The 23,395-nt window shown below is 41.8% G+C and overlaps 1 protein-coding gene across 1 annotated transcript in view; it reads left to right on the top strand.

The window, feature by feature from the left end:
• Positions 1-23,395, top strand: part of syne1a (spectrin repeat containing, nuclear envelope 1a) — a 126,511-nt gene that overhangs the window by 28,144 nt on the left and 74,972 nt on the right. Inside the window, exons 27-56 of the mRNA XM_014990836.2 lie at positions 5-113; positions 199-363; positions 448-615; positions 1,106-1,270; positions 2,435-2,575; positions 2,679-2,839; positions 2,941-3,097; positions 3,948-4,175; positions 4,258-4,353; positions 4,455-4,642; positions 5,503-5,626; positions 6,688-6,854; positions 6,971-7,124; positions 7,245-7,900; positions 8,226-8,405; positions 8,479-8,632; positions 9,498-9,656; positions 10,272-10,454; positions 10,548-10,649; positions 10,891-11,094; positions 12,108-12,315; positions 12,923-13,035; positions 13,307-13,512; positions 13,592-13,753; positions 13,845-14,124; positions 14,304-14,476; positions 15,809-16,118; positions 16,198-16,362; positions 17,816-18,175; positions 19,477-19,613. Of these exons, the coding sequence (XP_014846322.2) occupies positions 5-113; positions 199-363; positions 448-615; positions 1,106-1,270; positions 2,435-2,575; positions 2,679-2,839; positions 2,941-3,097; positions 3,948-4,175; positions 4,258-4,353; positions 4,455-4,642; positions 5,503-5,626; positions 6,688-6,854; positions 6,971-7,124; positions 7,245-7,900; positions 8,226-8,405; positions 8,479-8,632; positions 9,498-9,656; positions 10,272-10,454; positions 10,548-10,649; positions 10,891-11,094; positions 12,108-12,315; positions 12,923-13,035; positions 13,307-13,512; positions 13,592-13,753; positions 13,845-14,124; positions 14,304-14,476; positions 15,809-16,118; positions 16,198-16,362; positions 17,816-18,175; positions 19,477-19,613 (5,775 nt within the window). The remainder of the gene's footprint in view (positions 1-4; positions 114-198; positions 364-447; positions 616-1,105; positions 1,271-2,434; positions 2,576-2,678; positions 2,840-2,940; positions 3,098-3,947; positions 4,176-4,257; positions 4,354-4,454; positions 4,643-5,502; positions 5,627-6,687; positions 6,855-6,970; positions 7,125-7,244; positions 7,901-8,225; positions 8,406-8,478; positions 8,633-9,497; positions 9,657-10,271; positions 10,455-10,547; positions 10,650-10,890; positions 11,095-12,107; positions 12,316-12,922; positions 13,036-13,306; positions 13,513-13,591; positions 13,754-13,844; positions 14,125-14,303; positions 14,477-15,808; positions 16,119-16,197; positions 16,363-17,815; positions 18,176-19,476; positions 19,614-23,395) is intronic.

Raw genomic sequence — 23,395 nt, 5'->3', positions numbered from 1 at the left:
GCAGGTTCTGCGAGCTTTCTGATTGGCTGTCATCCCAGAGAGGGCAGGTGAGGCTACTAAGAGAGACAGCAGTGACTTCCCATCACCGGGATCAAGTTGACGCTGCTGTTCGGGTGAGTAAGTGGAACCAGTTTGCTGTTAAAAGCTCAGAGATTAGATTTCCAACCATTTGCATTCTTGTGCTTGCACCAATTTCAGACTCTGCAGGAAGCCTTGATGGGCCGAGAGGAAAGCATATTGTGGCTAAAAACTCGCCTCGCCAGGCTGTCGGAGGTTAGCTCAGAGCTGGAAGTCCAGAGACAGGGAACGGCCCTCGTTAAACTTTCAACTGACTTACGGTCCCTCTTATCTTCACTCTGTCAGGTAGAGTCCGTTATTGTAAAGATTAAACGCTTCATTTATTAGCATTTTTAATTCATTACCTGGTGTTTTCCTGCTTTGCCACAGTTGGGGGAAGAAGGCTCTGCTATGTTCCAGCGTGAGGAGCTGAGGGATGAGGTTCACGGTGCTTTGGAGGAGGTTCTGAGGGCAAGAAAGGAGGCCGAGGAGCAGGCCAGCAGGATTCTGAATGCCGAGAATCTGGAGGAGGCCAAGCAACTTTACCTCATTCACCAGGTGGGTTCTCATTTTTTAACTTTTCACAATTTCAAAACCTTGTATTAATTTATGTCATGAATTTAAAGTCTCCGCCTGGATATTTTTGCTTGTTTTAATTGAACGCCGCTCTTAAAATGTCCTGTGAGTAAATATATTTGCCCATTTATCCATAACAACTGGAACTTTCAATAATGAGCAAGTTATTTTCGCAATTTATTGTCTATTAAAAGACTGCCCCTCAGATTAATTTCACTCACTGCTACGGTGGGGGTGAAATTACCGTAATAACCTGATATTGGCTGGAAAGCGCAACGTCTCCCCTTTCAGAAACCGCTGGAATTTTTCAGATAGCGCCAAGTGTGGTGGAATTACGGTACTGCAAATTTGGCTGGATCGCCACCGGCATTTCGTTTAGGACTTCAAAAAAAGTTACTGCCATTGTGGATTTATGCAAGCTGAATGCATTTCATTTTGTTGTTAAATTTCACATTTAATATGTTTCTTCTAGCAACACCTGAAAAGGCTGCATGCAAACAGGAAGGAGGCAGAGCAGCTGGTGACTCACTGCCGCCAGCTGCAGACAGGTGAGGTACTGAGCCAGCCTCTGCGTGAACTGGAGGGAGCTTTCAGCGAGGCTGACCTCAAATCTGGAACAACAGAGCAGAACCTGCAGGTAGAGAGCTAAATGAATGTTTGTTTGGCTGAGTGGATAGGCGGCATGTTGCATGCTTTTCTGTTTTATTTCTATTTGGGCTTGAAATAAGCCAGTTGCAATAAGCATTTAATTAATCAATCAATCAATTAATCACATGATCAATTAAAATGAACTTTCGAAGGAGGATTAGGGCCACTGAAAAAAAAAAAACAGTTCTGACTTTAATCTCAGAATTCTGAGGAAAAAAAGTCAGAATTCTGATTAAAGTCAGAATTTTTTTTTCTTCAGTTTTTAATCCTCTTCCGTATGAACTCGATCAACTCCATTTTGATGATTAAATAATTTTTAAAGGGAAACTTTGTTTAGAGACTTTATCATCCATTTTATTTTGTGGTTTTTTTCTGTTTTATTTATCGGTTTTGGTTCTTGTATTTCATTTTGGATATTAAATATCTTGAGTGCAAAGTGTTTTATAAAATAATAATGTTTATTGGTATTTGAGAAGGTGAACTTGCAATATTTTGCCTTTATGAACATATTGCTTGAAAATATTCACTAATTACTGGGATAATTAATCATCTAGAAAAATTTGTTATCCAATTTTGACTCAAAAAAATGTATCCCTTGGAAAAACCAGGGAATCTGCTGAATTTGATTAATTCTAAGCTGGCCAGTAAAATTTGTTCATTCCTGGTCTTTTTAAAAAATATTTTTGCAGCATTTCTTTTCTTTTTTTCTTTTTTGTTAGATTTAATGACTCTTTGCTGTGATTGTTGGTGTCTTGTCACTGTTTTAAAGAGATTTATTTAAGCAATAAATTCCTCCCTCACCACTTGCCCATCACATCTAGTCAGGCCATCCACCAGCGAACTAGAAAGGAGCAGACCCAGTGAAATTTATGCTGCAGTCATTGATTTGCCTCTGCTGAATCTTAACCACACATTGATTGCTCTGCTTGTGCATATGATTTCAGTGTTGTTTGTGCGCTGTATTGGATGTTTTTATTCGCTGCTAATTAAAATCTTTCTGCATGAACATTTTATGGTTATTGACATGGATTCCCACATGGAAATAAGATGAACTGAATGTTTTGGACTATTTGGATAACATTTGTACAACAGTAAAAAAAAAAAAAAATTAATTCTCTCTACTTTTAATTCCCCTTTTCATCATCATGTGAAGACAACCCTGAGCTGCTGGCAACATTTTGAGATGGAAAGAGAGGAAATTTGGAGGTTTATTACGAACACTGAAAGTGAACTAAACAAGGAACTAATTTTCAATAGCTTGGAGAGCCTGAGGAGTGAACTGGAGCACCTCAAGGTACGTCTGATGTACTTAATATGATCTCTTGATTGAGTATCAGCAAATGCTGATTTTAAAGCATTTTGTGAGCATTGTCATTGCCGTTGTTTTTTGTTTCCAGGAGCTTTCCATAGATTTCGAGGAGTATTCTGTACGAGCAGATATCCTTTTGGAGAAGGCAGAAGATATTCAGCTTGGGCCAAGAAATCAGAGACTTCTTCTGCAGCGGGCCGAGTCCTCCAGAGAAATGATCACACAGCTTCAGAAACAACTCAAAGAGAAGTTTGTACCTACAGTTGTTTGATTTGAGTCTGCTGTCCTGTCATTCAAACTTTTGGGTGTTTTAGCGGTTCTTTTAATGACCCGAATGCTTTGTTTTACAGTTTTGTCCTTCTTGAGAAGATGTGTGTGCAATGGGAGAGCTGCAGCAGAGAGTCAGAGGCCCTCTCTCAGTGGATCGACGAGAAAGAGAAGGAGCTGGACGCAGTCAGCTCCACATCCTCCTCTGATCCTTTAGATGCTCACATTAACACTGTGGAGGTTTGGGTTTCCTCCATCGTTTTTGTTTGTTTAACAGCCAGAAGTTTACATACACTCATCATCAACATGAATATCATGTTAGGTTTGGGGTTGGGGTGAAATTCAGATACAACAGATAGGATTTTTTGTTGTTGTTGATTTTCTCTATTTAACACAAACTCCCACTAATATTTGGGTACGTGTCTCACATGCCATTTTTAGAGATCCACAAGTTTCAAACAGTGGATTAACTATATGGATATATTTATATTAGAGGAAAATTAACAATCATTTTTAACTTGAACATCCAGTTTTAATTTTTTGTAGTCACTGACCTTGCTCATTGTGTATTGTGTAATCCACCCTCAAGACAAAACAAAACAAAACAAGTAAATAATTGATAATGAGTGAGTGTGTGTGAAGTTCTGACCAAAATTATAAGTGCTGTTGAAGAATTTACTGCTCTACTTTAGCTATGGGCTGCAGTAAATTTTATTTATCATTTTTTAGTAAATGCAAAATTAAAAGGCTTCTACATTTATTGCAGAAGGTCAAAGGATCCCTTTAGCTCAAGCGCCGTTTCTCTGGTGTGCAATATGCATGTGGAAATGAAAGCAAATTGTAACTGCATGGATGTTATGCATAACTTAAAAAACAAATTGGGTCAGCAGCACATGTAGAGATTTAGAAAATTAGTTCGTCGTGATGTCTGTCATTACTATAATCTCAGTTCTGTCAATTTCAGATTTTCAAAACAAAATTAGGAATGTATGTATTTAATGAAATTCACAGACTTCTCTGTGGGAGTAGCAGATTAATCAAATATGTGATTCTCATAATCATTATATTTTGCTGCTTCTTGTCTCTCCAGGTGATAGGTGAAGGTTTGGAGGAAAGAAGGACGACTCTTGTCCAGATGGAGGCTGACGTTGAGATCCTGTCCAGATTCGTGACCCCTGGAGAAGCCAGACATATCCGTGTCCAACTCCTGCAGACGAGGCGATGCTGTGACGAGCTGATGGGGAGGACAGAGCAGCTCGGCTCACAGCTCAACCAGAGCGCCTCCTACAGGCAGAGATGCAACGACAACCTCGAACAGGTGGACAAACTTGCAACATACGAAAAGGGGTTCATTTTATAGCTCAGCTCAAATATAATTGGACATATTTGTCCACTGTCAGGTAAAGAAAACAATGGGAGATCTGAAAGAAAAACTGGGCTGTCCAATCACTTGTACATCATCATCTGAGACCTACAAGATCCTCCAGGATCACATGGTGAGAATCTACCCCAGTATTTAATAACGTTTTGTGTGTTTAAGGTTTAACTCCTTAGCTGCTCCGGGGTTCATCACCAGTATGTTTTTATTTACTTCAAGGAGGTCTGCCAGGGTGTTGAGCAGCTGAAACCCAGACTGATGGCACTGTGCTCAGCCTCAAAGAGGCTCGGAGAGGGCAGCCAGCTGGAAGAGGAGGTGGCTGACCTCCAGAAGCAACAGAGAGAGTTAATTGGAGAGGCTGCGGGAAAACAATCCACCCTGGAGAGTCTTCTAGCTCTGTGGCAAAGGTATGGATACATTTCACCGCAAAATTGCGCGGAACAATTTGATAGACGTTAGTCGTTTTAACTGTTTACTTTCGTACTGTAGGAAAACGTCTCTCTTTAGTCATGTTGAGTGGCTTCTATTCAGATTGCTAATTGGTTTCTGTCAATTCCAAAAAAACAAAAAAAAAAACAATGCTCCAAACCTTTTAAAGCGAAAGCAGCTGTTTTTGTTTTCATCTTTAATTTCCTGAGCCTTTCCCTGTCGTCTTTTAGTTCCTGCTCGCACACACATCTCTTGTACTGTTTGTATAAATATTGCAATTTCCCCTTGTTATTGTGCATGTGTCCTTTCTGCTGAATTCTCATCTCTTGTCAATTTCCTCTGTTATTCTCCGAAAGATTCTCTCATTTTTAGTGTGAAGTAGTAGAGCGAGAGCTCGTCTGAGTCTTTCTGTCTGCTTCCCTGTCAACGTTTGCTTTCCCCTTCTAATTATATTCTTTTTCTTGTCACTTGTTTGACACTGAATAGATTTGCACCAGAGTGATTGTTTTTGTGAAGAGAAAGTAAAGAGCCAGCCTAGTGGCTACAGTTTAGTGTGACATGTCAGTAAATCACTCTAAAAATAAATAATATTCTTGCCGCAAACCTTTTTTTTTTTTAATGCATGTATGTCTGTGTGTTTCTCTGTTCTTACTTACTCTCTCTTCTGTAGATTTGCATACATATATTCTTACTATTCAACTGATGCAGATTCGTGTTGAAAAGAAAAAGCAGTATGCAGTGTTACAGAGTGTGTGTACATGTTGATTTGAAAGGTTATTTGGTTATTAAAGAAAGCTTTATTCACTTACAATTGTGCAATCTGAATTTGAATGAGCAGATATGAAAAAGAGAGTGCATCCATGAAGAGCTGGCTGGTCAGATGTGAATCCATGTGCTGCCCGGAAACCGAATTACTCTCTGCAGATAAAGTGAAACTGAGGAATGAACTCCAAAACGTGCAGGTAAAATAGACTTCTTGATTTTGTTGTAAATATCGTTACACCTTAGTCTTTCTGTATTTTGTAGAGTAGCTCGGAAATGTAAAAAATAAGGAAAATAATGTAGTTTTTTTTTTGTTTTTGTTTTTTTTTACAAATAAGTATCTGAAATGTGAAATTCCTGGCTTTAACATGACCAATTGTGTAAACAGAGTCCACCTCTAGATAATTTAATCTCAGCCTTCATAACGCAGTGCAAAGAATAAGGCTGTTATTTAGAGAAAGCCACAAGTTGCTCCTTTTTCATTTTGCCACAATCACATGTAGTGGACACAGGAGACATGTGGAAGCAGGTGCTCTAATCTGATGAAACCATTTCTGAACTTTTTAATACACATGATTGAAAATTAATGGCAGAAAACTAGTTGTAGGGGAGGAAAGCTGTGTGGGACTTTTTTTCTTTTTTTTTATAAAAAAATGTTCATGTCAGAGTTCATGGGAAGATAGATAGATAGATAGATAGATAGATAGATAGATAGATAGATAGATAGATAGATAGATAGATAGATAGATAGATAGATAGGAAGATAGATAGATAGGAAGATGAATGGAAGCTACAAAAGCTGTAAAAGACAAGACTGTGGTAGAGTTTTTCCCTTCCGTCAGGGCAGTGGACACTAATATAAAACTGACGACTAAAGTTACAGTGAAAAAGATATTCATGATTTAATTCACAACGTGACTATGTGACGGTTTAAAAATGGCCGTCCACAGATGCTTCCACTCTGAGAAATACATTTAAAAAAGAGATACTTTTCAGACTTTTTGTCATTTAACAATGATATGCACTACTTTGTGTTGGTCTATTATATAAAATCCCAAAACAATACTTTAAAGATTTGTATTGGGAGAAACAAAACTATAAAGTAATGTTCATAAACGGAACATTTTGCACGGATCAAAACGTGAAAAAAAATCTTACAGGAATGCCCATTGAATGTATGTTCACTTTTACGACTTTTGTTGCCTTTTGTGACTCGGTTCAGAGCCTCAGTCAGGCGTTTTGTTGAACTCCCACTCCTCAGGAAATGCAGCAGGAGACGCCGTCTTATGAAGCACTCCTCCAGGGACTTGAAAATCTCCAGCTGTGTCTCTGCACCACAGCGGACGAAGCTCGACTCGAGGAGCTCAACGATGACCTTACTCAACTTCAGGAGAGATACACTTCCGTGAACATGAGCATATCACACAGGCAATTCTTAATTCATTTAAGGATCTCAAAATTTGAATCTTTCATGGGGTTTTTTTTAGTCAGAAATAATAACTGTATAGATATAAGCATTCATCTCCCATATAATTCTTCTTTAGGAGTAAGCTGCTTGAGCTGCACCTGGATCAGCTGGAGCAGTTCGATCAGGCTCTGCTTGTTGTGGCACAAAGGAGTGAAAACTTCCTGTCTGTCCTTAGAAACTCTCCCTATGTTCACATCTCAGATCTTGACGCTGCAATCACTGAAGTAAAGGTAATAAACCAACAATTTCCATTTTCAAATCACATGTACATGTAGCTACTGTAAACTAGTTTTTAAAAAAATATTTTTGATTTTACGCAAGTATGTTTTATTTTTCTCGTAATGCTACAGGAGCATGAGGCACAGCTGCAGGAAAACGCGTTGTTGACTCAAACCCTGAATCAGAAAGAATCGTCTCTGCTCCATCGCTCCACCCCAGAGGCTGAACAGCAACTGCAGGCCTGGACGGAGGATTGCCTGCAACACTTCAATGAGTCCCAGCGTCTGTTGCTCGTCCGTAAGGAGTGCCTGACTAAATTAAAGGCTTTCCTCGCAAAGCGTGAGGCAACGTCTAAGGCTTTGCGCCACCTTAACGAGGCGGTGGAGGGCAGGGGGAGCTGGGACCACTCTAAGGCCGAGGCTCTGCATCGTGGGATTGTGGAGGTCTCTAAAGATGTGGCCCGACTTGAGGCAGAGGCTGTTGGGTTGGACGGGATGCTGAGCAAGGCACACCTGCACCTGCTGGGTGCGGAATCGACCGGATCCAAAAACACCAGCGATCCTCAGGGCAGAACATCCTGCAGAGGACTGGCGGTGGGCCTCATGATGGCTCTGGAGGAGGTGCAGAGGGCTGTTGGATGGAGGCAAAGTGAAGCGGATGCTTTAGGGGCGCTGTGGTGCTCTTTCAGAGAGAGGAAAGAGGAAGTGATGAAGAGTTTGAAGAAGATAGAAGACGACGCAAGGCGAGAGGAGGCGAGAGAGTGCTCTGTTCAGGCCTTTCAAAACAGGTACAGCTATTGAAAAGTCCAAATGAAACAATTGACAGACCATCAGGTTGGATCAAACCATCATCAAAATGCCTGATTCGTTGTTTGAAAATAATGTAAATAGAAAAAGAGGGATGACATTTGCATAATTTCACATTGTAAAATACATCCTACAAGTCTTTAATGGGGAGATCTAAACGGTGGCAGACTCTATCTGCCGACTTCAGTAGCAGCTCTCCAGCCAGATGGACAAAGTCATTTCAATGTTGCGTCTTAAAACAATGAGATGTCTAATGCTGGGATCAGGTAATCCCCATTGTTTTCGCTCTGGATCGGTTTCTCCCAGGCTGCGTTTCTTCGTCCAGCTGGAGGACGAGTTGCAGTCTCTGCAGCACTCCCAGCGATGGTTAGAGGAGAAGGGGAACCAGCTGGTCCAGCGAGACAGCGAGTTGGCAGCTGACGCTCTCAGAGAGGTGGCGCTGGTGAAGGCAGCCTGGGAAAATCTGAATACGACAATAACAAATAGGTAATGGATGACTTCTTTATTTCGCTTTTGTCAAGCAGTGCTATCTAAATTTGTGCTCTCTGTTCTCTTCCAGTCAGGAGCAGAGCGGCGTTGTGGTCGACCTTCTCCGCTTGTTCCTCCACCTGAAGTCGAACATCGCCAATGTTGTGGAAAACGCTCAGGCTGTTGCCCACAATCTGCCCGACCACAACCATAACGCTCAGGACGCCAGAAGTGTTTTCACACAAGTTAGTTAAGTTTATTTTTTAGAGAAAGTGTTGGTAATGCATTATTATTTAATATTTGTAGCTATTAATTCAGATAATTAATTTTTTTCAAGAAAGGACTGAGGATAACTATTAAATACTATTATTAATATTACTATTATTAGTGTTAAAGCTATGGTAATGTATGCATCTGGATTCATACATTACATCATACAGGCTAGTGCTTTCTGGATCCAACAGATGTTTGTATGCACAGTGATCAGTGAGTACTATGTCATCTCCTGAAGCATTTTGTAATGGATGCATGCCAGAAAGTCAGAATTGCATTTAAAGGAGGCAAACCTGGCACTCCATAACCATAAATCGGGAAAGACTTTCCATTCGGACATGTTTGGACACTGGAATATTTCAGTGGGAGATCTGGGATGCACCCAGTTGATCTTGGGCCATAGTGGCATTCTCCTGGAGGAACTCTCCTATACCTTCTCATATTTTTTTCTCTTTCCTTCCTTTGGTTCTTTGCAACCAGATAAACTCATGTGGATCCAGAATTTTAAAAATGCGACTGCTGCATAGTTACAACTATGACAACAACATTTCACAAGAGTTGTTGACTTTATTTGTGCAAAAAGTATATATTTTGGGTTTTGCAATTGTCCTTTGGCATTTCATTAACCCTCAGTTGTGATGATATTGCCTAAAATTATGTATCTTTTATTATTTTTTTTATGTCAAAACTTATTTCATAAGAGGATTGGTCTGGTTGTTGACTGACTTCATGAAATGCACTGGATCCAAATGGCTTTAACCCTCCAGTTTGAATCGTATCTCTCCCTCTAGTGGCAGCCTGCTATCAATATCTGTGCTCTGGTGTCTGTCCATGCAGCATGAAACTGTCCAAGCTGAACTGAGAGAAAAACAAGACGACATGGACCAGCTCATCTCCACGGTCGAGGACCTGCAGAGAGAATTGGAGCAGGTTCCCAACTCGGATATGTTTTCTGTCCTGAGTGAAACGGAGGCTCTCAGGGATCGGTGGCTGCTGGTGAGTCGTGTCTTAAAAACACAGGCTGTGCTGTGTCCCTTCTTCAGGAAAATAACTGCATCATAAAATCAGAAACTAATGGCTTATATATGTATATTTAATCGCAGATGTTTTAGAATAAGCAAATTAAAATCAGTCAGTTTTCCAGAAACAGTCAGATTACAATCTTGAATGGAAATACTACAATGAGCAAAAGAGTATGAATTGATTTTCAAAAAAGTGAATTATGTGATCTACAATCCAGTTCTGCCAGGAACAGGGTCATTTTGGTATTTACCTCCAGGATTTATTTTTTATTTATACATTTTCTCCTTTGTTAGGACTTATTTATCTCCTCAACTGTCACAAATGAGACAGAACAACAAACATGTCTAGACAGGTTATCTTCCTTTTACGTCGCTCCCTCATGTCTCACTCCCACATCTGTCAAACTAATTATGCCTCATTTTTCCTCCACCTCCCTGAAAAGCCCACCATCCCTTGTTAAGGAGAGACGGAGGCGGCTAAAAAAACAAAAGAGGGAGACCCTTCCTCTGCTGTTGATTGAGACGCATTCTGCTCTGCACTCAAACTGCTCGTCTATGCATTTTTTCAAATTTTTTATTATTCTTTCAGGTCTCAGAGAAAATCCAGACAAATACAGAAAGGCTCAGCTACTGCGTAAAACTCTGGGATGACTTGAAGGCCATGGAGAACGACATCAGCCGGTGGATGGCCGGGTCCATCCCCGATCTCACCGACAGTGTTGCCAGACTCGGCGACAAGGGTTTGGCAGAGGCCTGTCTTACCAACTTTCAGGTTAGAGCTTGCTGGATGGACATGGCAGAGAGGAGGTATTCAGGGAGGTGACAGTGGGTTTAATTTCCTTTTCTCACACTTTGAACTCTAAAGGCTGAGGTGGAAAAGAGGGAGCAGATGTTGGATATCCTGCAGGAGAGAGTGGCAGAGCTGAAAGAGCGAGCCAAACTGCAGGAGACGCCAATACAAATGCAGGTGAATATTATGGGAACCTGTATTCAGTTTCATCTATATTAAGCAAAAAAGCTACAAAGCTTAAATAGATCAAACCGTGTTGATGCTTTCTTTATTTCTGTTCATTTTTGGCTGTAAGACATAAAATCAACATTCCACACCGCGGAGTTGCTATTAAGCATCTTTTACTCTTTACCCAGCATTATGTACTGGTTTAGGTAGTATAAACTTTATTTTTAATAAGCTGATTTTACGTAACCAGGTTCTGGAGTCGGATCTGAGGAAGAAAATGCTCCACGCGCAGGAGGCGTACAACCAGGCCAAACACACCCTGACCTACTTCGACTTCCAGAAGCAGCGACTTGATGACCTGATGTGCCAGATGACCGAGCGGCTGGAGGCCGTGGAGGGATCCTTGTCGGACCTCACCGAAGCCGGTTCCCTCGAAGACATTTGTACGGTGAAGGTACGGCTTTATCATTTTGTTCTGTTCGGTTTGGGGCATGTTTAAGCTTGAAACTGATCTTCCTTAACAATACGATCAGTTGTTGAGTAAATAATGCAAGTAAGACATCTTTGACATTAACAAATAAAATGTTTACTAACATATCTGGAAGGAATTTGGTGTTAATTGTAGGATTAATGCTGCGGTTAAGGGTTAACATCCGCTCCAGCCTCAGGTGTTTTGGAGCCTCTAGCAGGTTTTCTTCTAGGATTTTCCTTTATTTAGCTTCATGCATCTTCCCATCAACTCTGACCAGCCTCTCTGTCCCCACTGGAGAAAAGCATTGCCCCCAGCATGATGCTGCCACCACTATTTCAGGGGTCGTTTATTCAGAGTTAATTTTGCATACTCCCCAAGAAGTTACAATTTGCTTTTCTCTACTCAGAGCACCATCTCTGTTCCCACATGTTCGCCGAGTCTCTTTAACAGAAGGTTTTTTATGACTTACTGTTGTCAAGCAAGCTGGAGCAGAAACAACCTCACCAACATGTAGGGTGTTTTTCAAACTGGCATCCATAAGAATAGCAGGCCGCAGCTCACTTGTTGTAATATGCTAAATAGACTTGTATAATGTTTTTTTCTTGAGTCATACTGACAACTCAAAGCAATTTAGTCTCATTTATCGAGCTGTACTTGCCTACATTCACACTGGGTTTAGGTGACTTGCCCACTTACTTTCCCACTGTTGCCCTAGGCGATATCAATACTGTTATTAACTTTAGTTTAAGCACCGATAATACTTTGGCTATTTGGCGAGTAACCCAACAAGAAAACCTGCTTCTTCTATCACTCCTGTTGTGATACCTTTTGCTCTCAAAATCCTTACGTCACTCAAATTGTGCTTCCTTTTGTGCTGAAGATGTCATTTCCAGAAATAAAGCATCACTTTGTGCGCCATAGAAACAGTAAATCAAATCAAGATCTAGATGATGCAACAGTCGTAACTCTTGATTTCTCACTGTTTTCCACTAAAGGACCTGCAGAGTGTTGTGCAGCGACAGAGGGCAGACATGGACTCGGCTAGAGACGCCCTGACGTCCCTGAGCAGAACGCATCCGTCTCATGAGCTTTCAGCCCTCTCCTCTGATCTCACCTCCATCGCCAAGCGAACAGAGGTTGTTGCCCAACGCTGTGCCAAAACCAGGGGCAGCCTGCAGGATGGATTACAGCTCCACTTCAATGGTAAGACATGACGGGTTTAGGTTAGAAAGGGGCAATTTCTTTAGTCATATAAACATTGCGATTTGTCAATAAAAGGAGTAGTAAGCTAAATGTATTCCCAGAAGAAGAGAAATTAGACTCATAAGAGTGCTTAAAATCTCATAATCTGCCGATCGAACACGGCACAATTCCACAAAGCAGTGTAATTCGTTCGCGTTAGCTGTGCAACAGATTTGCGGTTGATTATCCTTCATTTTTCCCTAGAGGACACTCAATCCTCCCACAACAACCCACACACACCGTCCGTGCACATTATCAGGTACACTGATGCACTCTTTTCGCTTCGACACACACCTGTGCCTCGGAGAGCAATGTCGACTTCGTCACATCCGCTCTCGAGGGAGCCATTTCAGGCTTGTTGCCAAGGCAGCAAAGTCTGCATGCCGTGGACACGCCCACACTCCCCATCTGCCTCAGCACATTACCTCTCCTCTTCTCCTTTGACTTTTAAATCTTCTCTGGCCATTATTTGTTGTGCCCACTTCTGTAACTTCTCCGTACTTTGCTTTTGGGCTGCAGCTAGTCTGTTTTTTTTTTCTTCTTCTTCTTCTTCTTCTCCTCAAAACAGAGCTTGTCCAAGACTTTAAGTTGTGGCTCACAGAACTGAAGTTGGAGCTGAAAGATTGTTTTAATCAATCAGGAGATGTCGTCCTCCTTACAGCCAAGTTACAAAGACTGAAGGTACTTTAGATTTTTTATTTCTCTCTGTGCTCTGTGCTGTATTTTACTTAGTGGTATTAGAGTTCTGGGTGCCACTAAAACATAAACATGACTTCAGATTTTTACTTGCTAGAAACTTTCCTCCCAGTTCACAATAGAGCACTACTTTGTGTTGTCATTATATAAAACAAGCCAAAGTTTGTGGTGACAAGAAAAAAAAAATAAATAAATCGAGGGACTGTTTCAGCAATTTGTCAGTGCCAGCGTAGCACGTTTCTCTCTCCTACCACAGATCTCAGTAGAGCAGATGTCGAAGGGTGAAGAGCGTCTCTCTCAGGTCCATAAGGAAGCCGAGAAACTTCAGCTCCACCTGAGCAAAGTTGGAGCGGCGCAGGTCAAAGGAAGTCTTTCCTCCTGTCAGAAGGAGTGGAAGGATTTCCAGGACGTCTGCTGTCAGAGCCAGCAAGACCTGCAAGAGAGCGTTGACGTTTTGAAAAAGTAAGCCGCAAAACCTCTGATGAAACATTGATAGAAAATCTTTATTTAACGCACTTTTTTTCTCCTTCCCCTGCATTAGTTTTGATGATTGTGTGGAGAATACACGAGAGTGGCTGAAGAAGATTGATCTCGGCCTCAAGAGCGAGCCTGTTGTTGTGACAGAGAGCCAGAGAGGAGCCTCAGATCCCGCAGACGAGCTGCAGAGAATAGAGAACTTAAATCAGGATCTGATAACACAAAGGTTTGAAGAGGGAATGCCCGAGGCCATATGTTGTACATGCTGGAAGATCAGCTGTCAGAGGAATATTTTTCCTTTCTATCTTTTTATCTAGGGAGTCCATTGAGCGTGTCTGTCAGGAGGCCCAGGCTCTCTCTGAATCCGGCCGCGGTTCGGGCGGAGAGGTCAGAGTGACGGGCCAGCTCCAGATGGAGTACCAAGCCCTCCTGAAGGCAGCCAGGGAGAGACTGCAGGCCTGCCAGGAGAGCCAGGCCTTTGGAGACACCCTCCAGGGAGTTTGGGCCTGGCTGGAGGGGATCCAAGAGAGACTGGGAACTGTCGACAGCACGATCGGAACGAAAGAGCAGCTGGAGCAGAGACTGGAGACCGTGCAGGTGAGACACAGGGTGTCAGGAACGCTTCACTTAGTAAATGTTACAATAAATTTTGCTGCCAAGGATCCAGATTTCTTGAAGTCAGACACAAGAGGGGGCTGTTTGTTTTAGAAAAGCCTTTCCAGGTCCAGTTCTTTTGTCTATTTCCAGTTTTCAGAGACTCTCCTCTGTTTGCGCAGGACATCCTGCTTTTGAAGGGCGAAGGGGAGGTGAAGCTGAATATGGTGATGGGTAAGGCTGAGCTCGCCCTGCGTAGCTACGGCGCTGGTGGACAGGAAGTGGTCCGCTCTCAGCTGCAGGAAGTGGAGGATGCATGGGCGACGCTGCTGGTTACTGCTATGAGCTGCCACAGGTACCGCAATTTACTGCATGAACCTACATCGCCTTGCAAACCATACGCCACCATTTAACCTTTTAACCTTTTGTCATATTTCAGCCACAAACTTCAATGGATTTTATAGGATAAACTCAGAAAGAGTAATGCAAAATAGTGAAGAGGAGGAATTTCCCCCTTTTACCTTTTACTACAGCCACATTTCATGCAATTAATAAGTTTACATGTTGAGCAAACATGAGACCAAATTTGAACCATGTGGCTGACATATCATGTAAAATCGCCCTGTGGTGAAACATGGTGCTGACAGCATCATGCTGTGGGGTTGCCTTTCTTCAATAGAGACTGACACAGAGACCTTAAAAATGGTTGTCATTTCCCTTTAACTTCACAGTTGTTCTCTGCTTTGTGCCAAGAAAACAGAACCACAGAATAGTTTGATACAATAACTTTGCAAAGTATGAATGCCTTTGCAAGTCAGTGTCAATTCAGATTTGGAAAGATCTATGAGGAAAATTGCAACGTTTTTAAACTAAAGAGATGTTAATTTTTATCACTTTGTCACTTGCATTGTTGCTTTATCCATTGTTTCCCTTCTCAACTTTGCTTTTTATCATTTGCCATGAAACGATTTGCCTTATGGCCATCTTAGAGACAATTCATCTGTCTGCCAGAAAGTCCTCACAGTGGGGAGCTTGTTGTTTTCATCATGATAGATTGTGTGTCATTCCTATTAATTACCATTAGGGTAAATACATAATGAGAAATATTCGTCTTGTTTTCTAAATCTGATTGATATGTCTTAGTTTGCCCTCTTCGTGTGTGCACGTGCCTAAGCAATGCGCATGACCTGCTTTGTGTGTGTGTTTAATTGAGCAATTATAGTTCCTGTTAGGAAAAAAATTGATCTCATTAGTGGCTAAATAGGGGATGGCAAACAGCGGGTCACACGGGGGGGGAGGAGTGTTTGTGTTTTAAGAGGAAAGTGGGAACAGGAGGCGAGGGGTAGCAGGTGAACGAGAGGTGTCTGTGTGTGGATATTGGGTGTTTGTGCACGTGGGAGTGACAGATGGCAAGGAATATTACGGGTGTGTATCTTTGTCTGTGTGTGTTTGAACCCCTCCAATAAAAGAGGATCAAGACACTTGGCCAGTGGTACTGACAATTTAGAAATATAGACTTAAGATTTAAGGAGATTATCCACGATCTTGACTGCTTCTTAAACTCTTGATATAATTTATTTATTTTTTTTTTTGATTGTTAAATGTAAATTGTGGTTTTGAGTGGTCTTTCTTTGCTTTCAAGTCGGACGTGTCGGAGGTATAAAGCGGGGATATACTCTTTTTCCAGTCGATTAGAGTGGACTGTGTCTCAGTGGGGGGGATACCTCGAAAGTGCTGCTCAGCTGCAAAAATGGATGGAAGCTGTGAAGAGGGAGGTATGCGCCCCACTCCCACCGCAGCCTGGACCCAGAGAGAAGGCCTCCCAGCTGGAGAGACTCAGAGCCCTAACGGCTGACCTGGAAGACCACCAGATGGCGCTCTCCAGCCTGGAGGAAAAAGCCAGAGAACTGTTCAAAAAGACGGGCGACGCCAGCTTTAACCACGGCGCTCGCACTCAGCTACAGGTGCAGTTTGATCATCTCACGGCTTTGGTTGAGGTAAATGGCGCCGCATTTAATTGCGCTCATTGTTTTTGCGTAAAAGCATTTCGGGGAAACTCTGATCTTCGTGTCGTAGGAGAGAGTTCGTCTGGCTCAGGCCGTGGTGTTGGAGCATCAGGACTACCTGGAGGCCGTTCGGGAGCTCACCGACTGGCTGATGTCTGCAGGGAAAGAGCTGCAGCATTGGTCTGATGCATCAGGAGACTCCGCCTCCATCGGGAAAACACTATCAGAAGTAAAGGTAATGAAAATAATCAAGTTGTTTCAGCATTTCTATTACTACTGTTATTTATTTTATTTTTTTTGTCAAATTACCAGAAAAAATGAATCAAAACGGTTGTCTTTCAGAAGAATCAATCGCTAATTTTCTACAGTTTCAACCAACAAGTCAATGGGAAATAAAGTTGTTTTCATCCAGCATGTCTGTTATTGTTATGCCAAAGTGTGGACAAATGAAGGGTTCAGTTGTATCGTCTAGTAGGTTGTTTATCTTAGAGAGGCTTTTACCAGCATTACTGGTTTTTAAGTTTAGTTCCAGGTCTTACTTGTTGATTTTAATTACTGTTTTAAGAACCATAACACAAAGAGATTTGATTTATTTGCGAGCTTGAATTCAAAAGATAAATTCAAGGAAAATTGATCTTAAAATAAAGAAGTGCTGCAGGATCTTTGATAGGAGTATTAGTTTGAATCCAGAAAAAAATCAAGGAGCAAGAAAAATTATTTAAATAGTTGAGTCTTCGTCTGAAAAGGTAAGTACAGTAGATGCCCAGTGGGAGTTGTTTCTTGTAATTTGCACCCATTTCAAGGTGTTAAACTTGATGTCTTTTGGGAAAGCAGCTGAAATCTGAGTGAAAAATGAAAAAATTAGTAGCAGATCCTCCTCTTTCACATGACACTCGCTGCAAAAAACAAACACAACCTGACTAAGTTTTGAGATGAGCATAAACCCGTCAAATTATTGCGATATAAATTTCAGGAAGCAAAAAATGTTAAAGGTCCTAATGACTGAAGCTGATTACAGTCTCACTCTGAAGCAGAAGAATCCAGGGACAAAATAGAGAGCGATTTTCTGCTTATTTTCCACATCAGTGCCAAATATATCCAGGTTTTTTAGTTGTTTTTTTGGGGGGGGGGGCTGTAGGTTGCATCTCTGGTGCGAATTACTGATAATTATTGTGTAAGAATTAAAAGCAGCACTTATCTTCTTGTCTGTTAAATAATTCCCAGCTATCGTGGTGAGAAAATATGTAGGGAGATGTTGATTTGCATTTAGATTTTACACATGGGTCCTAATTATCACATTATGAATGTGTGTTTGCCGAGCTACCGACTAAAGCGATTTGGAGGAGACTGGATTTCTTGTACATGCAAAGTTAATACTGATAACTGTCTGTTCTCACCGATCAGATGCTCTTTTTTTAAACCGTATTTTTACTGCCTTGTCACCCTTCAGTGTTTACTTTTCACATAGAAGCAGATGGGGTTAGAGGAAAAAGTGGTTAAGATCCCAGAGATTACAAAAGACCCAACATCAGCACCAACGATGAGCAGGAGGAATCAAAGAGTCAGACGCGAAGATAAAAATAGACAGAAGAGCGAAGCACTACAGCTTTAAACACAGACCACGCATCCTGAGAGTACAGTTTCCTTAGCCACAGTTTCCGTAGCAACTTTCCTTTCCCTCTCTCCAGGAGCGTGTGAAGTGTCGACTCCTGGAGGGCCGGGAGCGCCTCAGCCGGGTCCGACGCAGCGCAGCGGCCACGGCGGAGCACACGGCGGCGGGCGGCTGCGAGGCCATGGACCGGCAGCTGGGGGCGCTGTCGCATGCCCTGGAGCAGTGGGAGGGGGCCGCCCTGAGGGCCAGAGACGGCCTGGAGGGGGCCCTGGCCGCCGCCGAAGCTTCGGAAGAAGAGTACGACCATCTGACGGCCTGCCTGGAGGAGCGGCTGAAGGAGTTTGATGGCTGTCTGAGGGGGTGGAGCCAGGAGCTGGTTAAAGCTGAGGGACGGAGTAGCGGCGAGGAGGCGGTGGAGGGATGGAAGCTGGCTAAGGTAATATAAATTTAAATAGTCCTCACTGTAACATATGTCATTTGTCTCTAAACAATAGTTTATTTAGAAGAAAAAAAACTCGCTGGAATGTGTAAATATTTGCGCGCAGCCAGAGAAAGTAATTAGCGTTCTCTAATAGAAAGCACATGTACACACAATCTGCAGAAATCCTCTGCATTCACTCACAAGTAATTATCCATTCTATTACTGAATCCTGAAAACAGATTAGTTTGTAAATCAGCTTTGCTGGGAGGGCATAATGACAGCAACAATCCCATCAGTTTCCCCAGGTCTCTGCTTCCATCTCTAAATGTTTTTGTTTTTTGCTGCCATTATTTTGCCACTATCTCTCCTCTCCAAACACTCTCTTATTGTTATTTTGTCTCCCCTCAATCTGAACTCATCCTGCTTGAAATAAAAGGAGCAGTTTTCCTTTTCGTTTTCGGTTGCCGAGATTACGCCTTGATCCTCCTGCTCCTCACCTCCCCTGCAGCTCTGTCGCCAAGCTCAACGGGATGTTTACGTTTTGACAATTGCTCCTCATTGTCAGGGCCATGCCAGCACGCTCAACCTCCCAACTCCTCCCCAGGCTTCGTCGGCCGTGCCTTTCTCCGGTTTTCCTCAATTTGTGGGGCTGTCAAAGAACAGAGGAGGAGTTTTTTGTCCCCCTCCTCCGTTCCTTTCTCCTCCTTCCAGCAGCTCGTTTCCTGTGTCCGGCCGTGTTTTCGTTGCGCGCTTGTTTTGCGTGCGTTTGAACCGACTCTGCGTCTGTTAGCGCTGACAGCTGAATTCCACCGGGAGAAAGCGAGAGGGAGGGAAAAAAACGTGCGAGAGGGAAGAAGTCGAATGAGTAGGAGGAGGGCGAGAGGAGGAGAGCGAAAGTAGTGGAGGCATATAGGAGGAGGGAGAGGAGGAGAAGAGAGCAACGAGTCCACGGGAGAAGGGAGGGAGGGAGGGCTGTTCAATACGTCAGAGAGGGAGAGAAATGACTGAGAGTCAGAGCTTGTACATATTTCATGGGAGAGGGTTTCATGACTCTGTTAGAGCAGAATGCGAGGGACGCTGAGGAGAGCGGGAGAACGTTATCCACCGCTCCTTCCTGTCACACTCCTCGAAGAACAAAAATGCCATTGAAGAAGCAACACTGTGAGTATGTGTCGGAGCGTCCGGGTGTGTGAATGCTAGAGGAGTGAAAAGAGCTGAGCCAGGGTGTGAATAGGAATGCACTGACTGAAGGGTGTCAGTTAGATCTGTCTCTCCTTAACTAGGCTTGCTTCTTCTTTCTGCTTGGCGTCGTTCAGGATATTCTGGAGGGCTTGCAGAGCGCCGAGCCGATGGCAGAGAAGTTGAAAAGCCAGCTGAACGACCTGGTGCGATACTCCAGGGACCTGGGCTCACAGTCGGACCGAGTCACGGCAGTCATCAAACAGCACAACAGGTGAGAGGAGGGTTTCCCGTGCTGGGCCGTAAAAGTGGAGGAATCCGAACGTGTGTGTTTGTGTTGCTCCCAAGCATCAGGAAAATTCATCAGTAATAAGCTGATGATCAAGCTAGCATCACATTTTAAATGTTTGTGATATCCCAGTTGCAAAGAACTGCTTGGACTCAATATTTAGCAGGTCTGATGCATTTAAACTTTTTTTGCCCGTCACATTTTTGGCTAGTTGTATGGACTTTAGCTGACCTCTATGAACACGTCTGGTATAGATCTTAGTGAGCAAGATTCTGAAGCTCAAGAAGGAGTTGTGGTGGAAACAACATAGAAAAGAAACAGAAAACAACTATTGCTGTTTGCTGTTTTTGATGATTATATTTATCGTGGATTGATCAGTGTAAGTTTGTTTTTCAAATGTCATTGCATTTCCTTTTACCATGTGTGTTTTTGTTCTATGTGTTATTTCTTTCTTTATTTTCCTGATAAGGACTTCATGGAAAATACAGAAAATTAGAAGTGGGTCTCAACTGGATGATAGTTGGAAATTGAGTGGAAAAACCCCCCTAATGCCTTTTGAATATATTGTACAAACACAATTGTTTATTTGGGATGCTTTGGTAATAATATTCTACTTTTATTTTCTATTGGCTTTCTGCTTCCCATCAAGTTTCATGAAAATTAGCTTGTTTGTTTTGACAAATTAACCAACTTTGCAAGTTGCATAGTAGCTTTTTATGTACATAGCTATCTTTGCTTTTAATTATCTGACCTCTTATGAGAATACACTAATTATGTGGCTATAAATCTCCAGTATTTTTTGTTGTTTGGAGGATGAGTTTTATAAACTAGGAGGGAAGCATTAAATGTTTTACGTACTTGACTCTCAAACAGCATGGTCACTTGCCTACTTCTTGCTTGGCCATCTCTGTTCGCCGTCCTGTGCTTGGTCTCCATGGTAACTAACTGTTGTAACAGGTGGGCAGGTTTTGGTAGTTACTTTGACATCATAGCATCACGGTAAATGTCCCACAGCAGGACCACTAACTGGTGTTCAGGACAGAAGGATGGTAGCTATTAGCTCGCTCATATGGCCAGATTTATACAGACTTTTTATGGAGTCAGTCAAAAACAAAAGCGCAACAATTTCTTACTGGTGGATATTCAGGCTGTATTTAAAACTGTAAATAATCCATCATGATATCTTAGGGAAAAAAGGGCAAAAAGGAGTTTTGGGGCTACTTGCATGTTGTTTCATGCAAGTAACACATAAACTCTTGTGGTTCTCCTTTCCCAACCTCCATCTCTAAGCGCACAGCATCCTGTGGATCCTCAATTAGCAAACAGGCCATCATATATCATTGAAGATTGTCTTAATTTCTATTGAGACTACTGTTCTAGCTTTCAGAGTAGGCTAGCTGTGCTACATTGCTAATGATAGCTTGCATTTAAACATCAATTGCAGATTAGTTTTAGCAGCGACACTATTTTCTGTTCTCTTTGTTAACCCACAGCTAGCAGCACTGTCATTTGCAACAATTTTTATATATAAAAACATATGATTTCTTTGTTACTGGTTCCACATGTCCCACGTTAAAGAATTAACTGAATGCATGGTGGTTCTAGCGTAGCAGATGAACGTCGTCAGTAATAGTTTTCCTAAAAATGGTCCCTGTTTTTGCTCATATGACATTAATGTGTCCACATGGTCATCACAAAGACGTGTGATCACTCATGCAAGATAAAAGAAGCAGCAGAGGCTCATTTCGCTAAGTGACATACTATCATCTTGTTCACCTTTGTTCAATTGTGTCGGTTTTGTGTGGGTATTTTTTGGGGAGAATAGAACAGGCCTGCTTTAGTTTAGTTACCATTCTCTAATTGCCTGCTTTGAAGCCACAAGTGAGCCTGTGTTTGCCGAGGCCTTCTTTGTGAACACACCATGCAATGCCTTGTCAAAATACAACTGTGCATGCAAAGGAGGACGCATGTGCACAGCTCTTCATAAAAAACACACTGAAACTATCCATGACGAGAAAAAAAATCCACAGAAATGTGTATATGTTTTGTCATTCACAACAAAAAATAGAGTGAGGTCATCATGCTTCGAGCTGTGAGTCTTTGATTGGCAAAGAAGCAGCTTTTCCTAATTACCTTTCTTGTCAACCTGACACTGACTTGGCCTGTGCACCTTTTTGCACCTGTCCTAAATTAAGCTCTGAAAAGAAGAGTGAACAGAGAAAGAGACGAGTCCTATGGGAAGGAGGAAGAGTAATCTACCCTCCTTTTCATAGAACGTGCCAGATTTTTGTCTGTCACAGCATAAATAAAATGCCTCTTTTACACAAACCATCCCCACTGTGTGAGCCTTTCAAGTCTCCATCACACTATTAAAACTCAAGGTTGTCTCTGTGACCATTTAGGTGTTTGGCTTTTGTTGTTTTTTTTTTATGTCTCCCTTTGGATGCTTCTGTCCGGTTAAACATCTGCCCACCTCTTCAGTTCGTTCCCTCCCTTTTAACCCACTTCAATCTGCAGAAATTCAGTGATTTCTTTTTCCTTGTTTTGTGGTCCTGCACATCATTGTTTGCAATCTGAGTTGAACAGCACACACTCACCATTCCTGTCAATGAATTAGGTTTTTAAAAAAAAGGCAGTGGTATTTTATCATGTTATTTATGGCTCTCTGTTTAACAATGGTACAGACTTGTGCAAAAAGTTTACTTGGATTTTGTTTGTTTTGTTTTGCTCACAGTACAGCAAGTTAATCTAAAATTAATCACCCGGACAATAAACAATGGCTTTATCAGTTTTTTAGCCAATTTATTAGATTTTACAGGGGCAAAACCAAGAAAGGTGCTTTTAAATAAAGAAAATTCACAATCAAAACTTGCTTATTTATTTTGTAGCCAGAGGCTTCCTATCTAAGAATTAAAATAGATTTTAAGATACTCACAACCAGTCCCCAAATGCAACTTATTAAATACAGGTAGCAGTTTATTAGTTTCTTCTTTTGGTTTGTAAATTTCCTCGGAAAGTTTTCTCCACAAGAAGAATTAATTCTGACAAAGGGATTCAGGATCAAGTTTACAGCTTTAAATGTACGATGTATGAATCTTGCTTTTATGTTTTACTTTGCAAAAAGTTGGACATGCGATGGAAAAATAAGAAATAAATAGTAAAAATAACTGACACATTACAAAGCAAAAGGAGACTTAAAATAATGTAGAGGAGATAAAATGACCTTGCTTTTAACCAAGTTATGGATAAAAAACAACATTTTACACCGTTTCGTTGGTTCCGTCCTTTTATTTGCATGTTTGATCCACTTGATGTTGGGTTTTTTTTTCATTTGCATGTTTCTTATGCTCTGAAAATGTTTTGTAAGAAAGGATCTTTAGACATGTTTCTACTTCCACTGGGCATTTGTGTACTTGTACAACCAGGAATCCACTGAACTGAAACAAACCCTTTATTCTCATTGCACTGTTGAACATCCGTGTTGCATTTAATTAGTGCAGAAGCATATGCTATGTGAAGGATGTAACGCTCCAGCACACCATCCTAACACATTTGATCAGTTTGTAATCAGGTGACTCAGTTGCTCACTGAATTTTTTTTGGGACATTATGGAGAAAACTGTGAAATGATTACAGCAACTCTGATTATTCTACCAAAAATATTGCAGCAAACTCCCCAATATCTGCAGGTGTTCTGTCTCCACTCAAGTGCATCTTTGACGATGTCAAGGCAAAAATAAACTTTTCAGTCCTTAAACAGTGGAACAT

The sequence above is a fragment of the Poecilia mexicana genome, unplaced genomic scaffold (assembly GCF_051168715.1).
Source record: "Poecilia mexicana isolate PSO_F unplaced genomic scaffold, ASM5116871v1 scaffold_21, whole genome shotgun sequence".
Taxonomy (NCBI): Eukaryota; Metazoa; Chordata; class Actinopteri; order Cyprinodontiformes; family Poeciliidae; genus Poecilia; species Poecilia mexicana.
Note: the sequence above shows the minus strand (reverse complement) of the source record. Positions and strands in the feature narration are given on the sequence as shown.